Raw genomic sequence first — 6,689 nt, forward strand, 5'->3', positions numbered from 1 at the left:
TTATTAACTTTCTTTACATTTGGTAAAATAAATTCCACACACTTAGTTTTTTTGCATTTAAAAGTAAAGTATTGACAGTAAACCAGTGCGACACATGCGACATAGCACGGCATACATAAAGATTTATGAAATGAGATTTATTACTGAACTCCTTTCCAACTTACCAGCCTTGTTATTAATATAATTATTAATATAAGAAATTATAATATATAAGCATTTATTATTAATTCAAATATAAATGTATCTTATATTCACATTTGTTTCATTTCTCATACTTTTCGTAGATCTCCTTGAATAAAGTAATTTTTTTCGGTTCGTAGTTTGATTTAATTGTTATGTCTTCATTTATGCTGATGTAGACTGCAGAGCTTTTGTTGTACGCAGGCCACCGAACGGCAATGTCATCTGAGGTAGGGACACTGCAAATAGGATATTATCATGGCAACAAATGCACAGCACAACAATCAACAAGGCACGGATCTCCTCTTACAGTGAGAAGATTTTAAGTCTTAGTCCATTACCAATATTTCACGGCCGATTGGCGCAGTGGGCAGCGACCCTGCTATCTGAGTCCAAGGCCGTGTGTTCGATTCCCACAACTGGAAAATGTTTGTGTGATGAACATGAATGTTCTTCAGTGTCTGGGTCTTTATATGTATATTATTCATAAAAATATTTATCAGTTATCTTAGTACCCATAACACAAGCTACGCTTACTTTGGGACTAGATGGCGGTGTGTGTATTGTCGTAGTGTATTTATTTATTTATTACACTGGTTAAAGTGTGGGTTGGTAGTTTTTACACGCCTTTGTTTAATGTTTTGCAGAACTTTGAATCATGCAGGTTTCCTCGCGATGTTTTCTTTCACCGTTAAAGAAAGTGATATTTTGATTGTTTAATTTTCAAACGTATACATATCCTAAGGTCGGGGATCGAAATCGGTCTCTCGAAAGGAAGCCGTACACCTAACTAGTAAACCACCGCTTTAAGATATCTTTGTATATATTTCTTGTGTGCGTGTGTATGTCACTGAACTCCGAGACGGCTGGACTGATTTGAATGAATTTTTTGGTATGCGTTTGGGTGGCATCCGGGATGGTTTAGCCCGAAATCAGCCCGAAAGATGGCGGTGGGATCAGCTAGTGTTAGTATAAAATTCAAAAATTTTTCATGGGATAATGTAGTTCGATTCCCGGCTGTTATAATTTGGGAATTCATATTGCTTTATTTTCTCTAGTCTCTTGGTGGAAGGCGGCTAGTTACCTTACCGATAAAAATGTTCCAATAAGCGATTCAGCGTTGCTTTTTCTGCATTCATAATATTTTTTCTATGGAGATATATTTCCAGGTCTAAGAATAAGCTCGCAACGCATGTTTATAGGTTTTTTTTGTTGGCACCATCTTCTTAAAGAATTGCGATAGTAGATATGTGTAGATACTTTAGTTATTTTTGGAGATTGTATACACAGAAAAATTATATGTCAGTATTTTGGAGAGTAAGATCACAAACCGCACAAAGTTTAATATTAATGTGATTCAAACATTTTTTGGTTGAATACCTGCTAAAACAATTTCTTTTTTCCATATTTTCTAACCGTTTTAACCTTCGCTGACGTAACTTTTAACAGGACTAAAGAAAAGCAATTTATTTATATAAAAATATACAACTATAGCCTGGCGTTATTGCTTACTTACCTTGTTTTCGCAAAATTTGTCCAAAGTTTCGTCAAGTTTGTCCTCACTGCAATGTCTTTTTCGTCGGCGAATTTCGTTATCGTATGTTTAAAAATGTAAGCTAAATCATCACCATGGGCCGTGCCTTCTTTCTTCAGATCAAAGTAATGTTTTAAAAAGTTAATATTACCTGCGTAACAAAGTTCATAAAAATATACCGGTACTCCTAAATTAGCCATCAGCTCGCCACTCAACCAAATTCCTGCTATAAAATCAAAATCACCAAAGAAGTCAACGGCTACTTTGTCACATTCATCACCTGGTTGTATATCTTCGGTATAAGCGGTTAAAAGGCTCGAGTTCCATCTTTCCTTGTCGTTCGCTTCCATCTCGTAAGTCCAATTCTGTATGAAATTCTTGTTCTCAACTAAATTATCGGCGGCTTTCGGATATAGAACGGTTGTTAAATAGCCTTCCTTGTTACAAAACCCTTTTATGACTGGTACCTTAAGGAATCTGCCTTCTTTTAATATTCTGTAAGGATTCTCAGTTAGGAACGCTTCGTTATTACCAAAATCCTTTTCAATAGTCGCAACAAATCCAAGGAAAAGCCTCCCACCTAATAGTTTATAGCAAGACTCCACTATTAGGAAGGTAGGACTCGACAACAGATACTCGTATATAGCTTGGTCGTCATCAGTATTACCGTTGTATCCCATCAACTTAATTAATTCAAGAATTGTTTTCTTGGGTTCAAAATTTATTGTCCAATGATTGAGGCTGGATCCAGATTGAAGAATCGCTTTGTGAAAAAGCCCTTTTGCTGACGGTGACATCATTTGGTATTCCACTGAAGCTGATCCAGCACTTATCCCAAAAATTGTTACGTTGTTGCGATCTCCACCAAACTTATCGATGTTATTCTGCACCCATTTTAGCGCTTGCACTTGGTCTTTCAAGCCCATATTTCCGGCTGCTTCTGGGATGCCCAATTGTAAGAAGCCAAATACGCCCAGTCTGTAATTTATTGTCACCACGACGACACCATTTTCAATTAGATAGTCCGGTCCTAATTCCTCTTTGACAGTGCCATTGCCGTAAATGAATCCACCTCCATGAATGAAGAACATCACCGGTAGAAGATTTGAATTGGAATTTTGTAGCGTTGGTGTATAAACATTGAGATACAGACAATCCTCGCTACCTTGATGGATTCCTTGCTTCATCTCCATTTGGCAGCAAGTGTTTTCAATGTCAATGGATGTAGCATCTCGCTCGCCTTCCCAGGAGTCTGGAGGCTGAGGACTCTGTAATGGAAATACATTGCTCACATTTACTGAAGCTTAGAAAACCTAGATACACATATAAAATCGTGATTTTTAATAATATCATCTATCGTGATTTTAAATAAAGTCAGTAATGGCAGACAGGCTAATGGAAAAGTGATCACCTTAACAGACCTCTCGCGATCTAACTACATATTATGAGTTGAAGTAGACCGCTGTGCATTCAGAACATTTTTTTTATTCTACTACCAGTAAGCCCTTGACTGCAATCTCACTTGATGTTAAGTGATGATGCAGTCTAAGATGGTAGCGTGCTAAGTTGCTTGGGAGTGTAGCATTTATTTTAAACCCACACCCCTGGTCGGTTTCTACGCGACATCGTACCAGAACGCTAAATCGCTTAGCGGTACGTTTTGGTCAGTAGGGTGGTAACTAGACACGATCGAAGCCGGACCGGTACCAGTTAAAAGGATCATGGATTTTGAAAATCCATACAAAACATTCCTACATCTACCCTTACAAAAGCAGCTGAAGGTCAACCACTGCTGTAACCAGGTACATAGTCCATGTAAAGGCAAAGCAGGTGATCATGAATCTTTCAGGACAAAATTTTAAATAGCCTAAGGACTAATGTGTTAAGAGGAAGTTTGTGTTGAAATCTAGCAGAAAATGTATGAACTCTCTTAAAAAATGTATGGCGGCAAAGATACAGGCAGACAGATAAAAATATGCCTTTTAAATTATTGGACCGCCGTGGTGGACTATGGCCTATTCTTCTTATAGTGATAGGAGAGTCTTGCCACCATCGGAAAGGATAGTTGGCCGATTACAGATTGAAATTAACAAGCTGGCTAAAAATCTGCATTATTATCTATTGCTTTTTTTATTCACTGGTCACATTTAGGTAGGTATTTGTTGAATGGGCAGTTTAACACAAAACGATATGCCTATGCATATCAACGAGCAATAAACTGACTATATTAGAGACCCATTCGCCCTACAGGATGTACCACTTACGGACCATTTCAATAATATATCCAAGACTCTTACTACCACTTCCCCCGCCAGAGAGGTCATATTAAGATTAGAAGCATCCAGAATTGTCCACGTGGGCGCTTAGCTCATAACTCTACCGAATAAAATAAAAACTGGCTTATATAAATTACAAATCGTCTTTATACAAATTCTGATAAGTATCGTTCTTCCATTCGCTATTCTATACAATCTAACTACCCTGACACACCGCGTCGCACCCTCTCCCCCGCTCTATTGCTTCGTTTTTGGTAGAACATTGTAAAGTAAAAATAGATACAGTGTTTCCGACTCTTAAAGAAGCGACAGCGGGTCCATTTTACTTTGATGGTATCGTTTTCGATACATGAAATCGACTCCACGTTTTCGAGTAAAAATCTTATACTAATTGTGCTGAATCCTGCTAGTTATTTGTTTATATTTGTTTTTTGTTAAATAAAACATAGGTACAATTTACATTACATCTGCACAATAGGTATAACTTATATTAATGTTATAATTAACACGGATATACAGAAATCAACTGTCCCTAAGCTAGGTATAAACCTGTGTTATAGGCGGCAGTGGTCTCCTTATAAATATGGCTCATTTAAAACAAAAAAATAATCATTGACGGACCAAGCTGATTGTCCACCTGGTAGTAAGTGGATAACCATCGACTATAAACAGAACAACACTTCACAAGGCATGCAATGACTGCTATACTTACAGACTACTCTATGCAAGAGCACTCACCTTAAATCTCAAGTTTCCCAGCGGTGGCTTTGCATATGGAACACCCAAGAACTCATAATACTCAACACCGCTGTCCGTTTTCACTTTTGAGCCTCTTAATGTACCTTCGCTTACTGTCACTTTAGCCATTATTTACCTTCTACCTATAAGTAACTGGTATAAATTAAAGAAATAAAAATTTTGTAGGTATGTGTTATGTTTGTTTTTGTATTATTCTATGGACAAGTAGTAATTACTCGATAAGTAAGCAAGATAACTATTCAAAAGATAAGGAAAATATATGATAATGTGTAACGAGTAATAACTCATATACCTTGCAAAAACTGGAGTCGAGTCTTGCGATCGCCACAGAGTCTCTACACACTCTGCGAACCAGAATTCGAGGTCACCTCGAATGTTGTTAAAATTTTACCAGCATACTCTGTGAGGTTCGGCCGGCATTTGTTTGCTTTGTTTGGTGTGTAACACGTTGCCTTTTTCGAGTACCGAAACTGTGATATCAAAATTAAAAGTGCTTTTATTTAGACAGCTTCAAATAATCATAGAATGCTAAATGGAAAACATCCCAATCTCACACGAGATGTTTTTACGCACCAGCGTACCGAGGGCGTACATAGTTTAAGATAAGAATGGGGTGTGTCCCCGTGTTGAACTTATTTTTATTTATATCGATCGGGAGAAAAAATAATGAGATAACGAATATTTCAGAAAAGGAATAACTATTATTATCGCCCCTTGAGGTTTCAGGACAGGCAAAGATCATTGACTATACAGCCTATTCAGTATTCGGATGTTAGCTTTAGGTACCTACCTTAATTTCAAGGTTAATGTTTATTTTATCATTGACAGTAAAGGTGCCATACTACTTTTATTCTCTGTATTTTTGTTGTAGCTAAAAAAAACACTTCTTTTTATAAATTTCTAGCCACACTAGGTTTCTAGTGTATATGCAAAAATGTAGCAATCAATGTTTGAAATTAAATTATATTTTGTCTAATTGTAAATACATATTTATTTTCACTGCGTTAAATAGCTTAAAACTTAAAGTCGCTGTAGTTTGTCCGTCAGCCAGGACAAAGCCTTATTAGTTATTTTACTTAGATACTAAGTATAATTTGTCGTTAGAAATCCAAACTTAGGTTATAGGGTAGGTAAGAAAAACATCTTTTTTTTATATTGTATTACAAGTAAGCCATGTATTGCAATTCAACTTACAGTAAGTGCTCCCGCAGTCTAGATATGGTGGCGGGCAACAAGTGGTACTACCTAGTGGTAGTACGGCAGTCATATTACATCATAAATATACTGGGGATAATACTGTCATAACGGCTGTGTGCCGTGTCGGCAGATCAGAATACAGTTAATGCAGCAGCGTACCATCTACCGCGATCACCAATCCGTATGGCAAACGTCGTGATTGTTCGCAAACCCTCCGGTCGTGAGAGGCCTTTAGTCTTGCACTATAATATACACTTTAGTATAAACTAGCGACCTCTTCATATCGTCTGCGAAAAGTATGGAAATAATTTGTGGGGTTTTATGTTTCTATAACATAATTCCCCCCCTTCATCTCTCAGACAGAATAATGATGGTACAATACTGATGTCGTAAATAAGCAACTGCTGTGTTCCTTGCTCGCTTATTCTCGGCAGAATCAGCCTTCCGGGTACAAATAAACAGACAAGGCGTTTCAAATGTGCTTATATTAATCATTAGGCATAGTAAAAATCTTTAGAGTATAGGTAAATTGACTGTGTATTATGCCTTCTTGAAATAAATTAATTATAATTTCAAAACCCGGATCTCACACTAATAAGACCACAGCACTCACGACTAAGCCGGGGAGGTCGTCAAAAACTAAATAAGTTTTTTTATGGTATATATCTAATGATAGCGTAGATGTAAATCACAGTTTGTCAAGAATGGATTCTGTTCGCCAGTAATGATGTCGGCATAACGCG

At 37.1% G+C, this 6,689-nt stretch overlaps 1 protein-coding gene across 2 annotated transcripts; it reads right to left on the bottom strand.

Annotated features, from left to right (window-relative positions):
• Window positions 1-200: 200 nt before the first annotated feature.
• Window positions 201-6,202, bottom strand: LOC120630680 (esterase FE4-like). 2 transcript variants are annotated; one of them, XM_039899955.1, is made up of 5 exons: window positions 6,106-6,202; window positions 5,042-5,219; window positions 4,729-4,871; window positions 1,697-2,982; window positions 201-419 (listed from the first exon to the last, which is right to left on the bottom strand). In XM_039899955.1, exons 3-5 carry the CDS (start codon window positions 4,855-4,857, stop codon window positions 263-265), a joined length of 1,572 nt encoding a protein of 523 aa, XP_039755889.1. In that variant the 5' UTR covers window positions 4,858-4,871; window positions 5,042-5,219; window positions 6,106-6,202; the 3' UTR covers window positions 201-262. The 2 variants fall into 2 exon arrangements, with proteins under 2 accessions (XP_039755889.1, XP_039755888.1); XM_039899954.1 differs by having other exon boundaries at window positions 4,729-4,881.
• Between the last annotated feature and the right edge of the window lie 487 nt (window positions 6,203-6,689).

This window comes from Pararge aegeria, chromosome 16, assembly GCF_905163445.1.
Source record: "Pararge aegeria chromosome 16, ilParAegt1.1, whole genome shotgun sequence".
NCBI lineage: Eukaryota > Metazoa > Arthropoda > Insecta > Lepidoptera > Nymphalidae > Pararge > Pararge aegeria.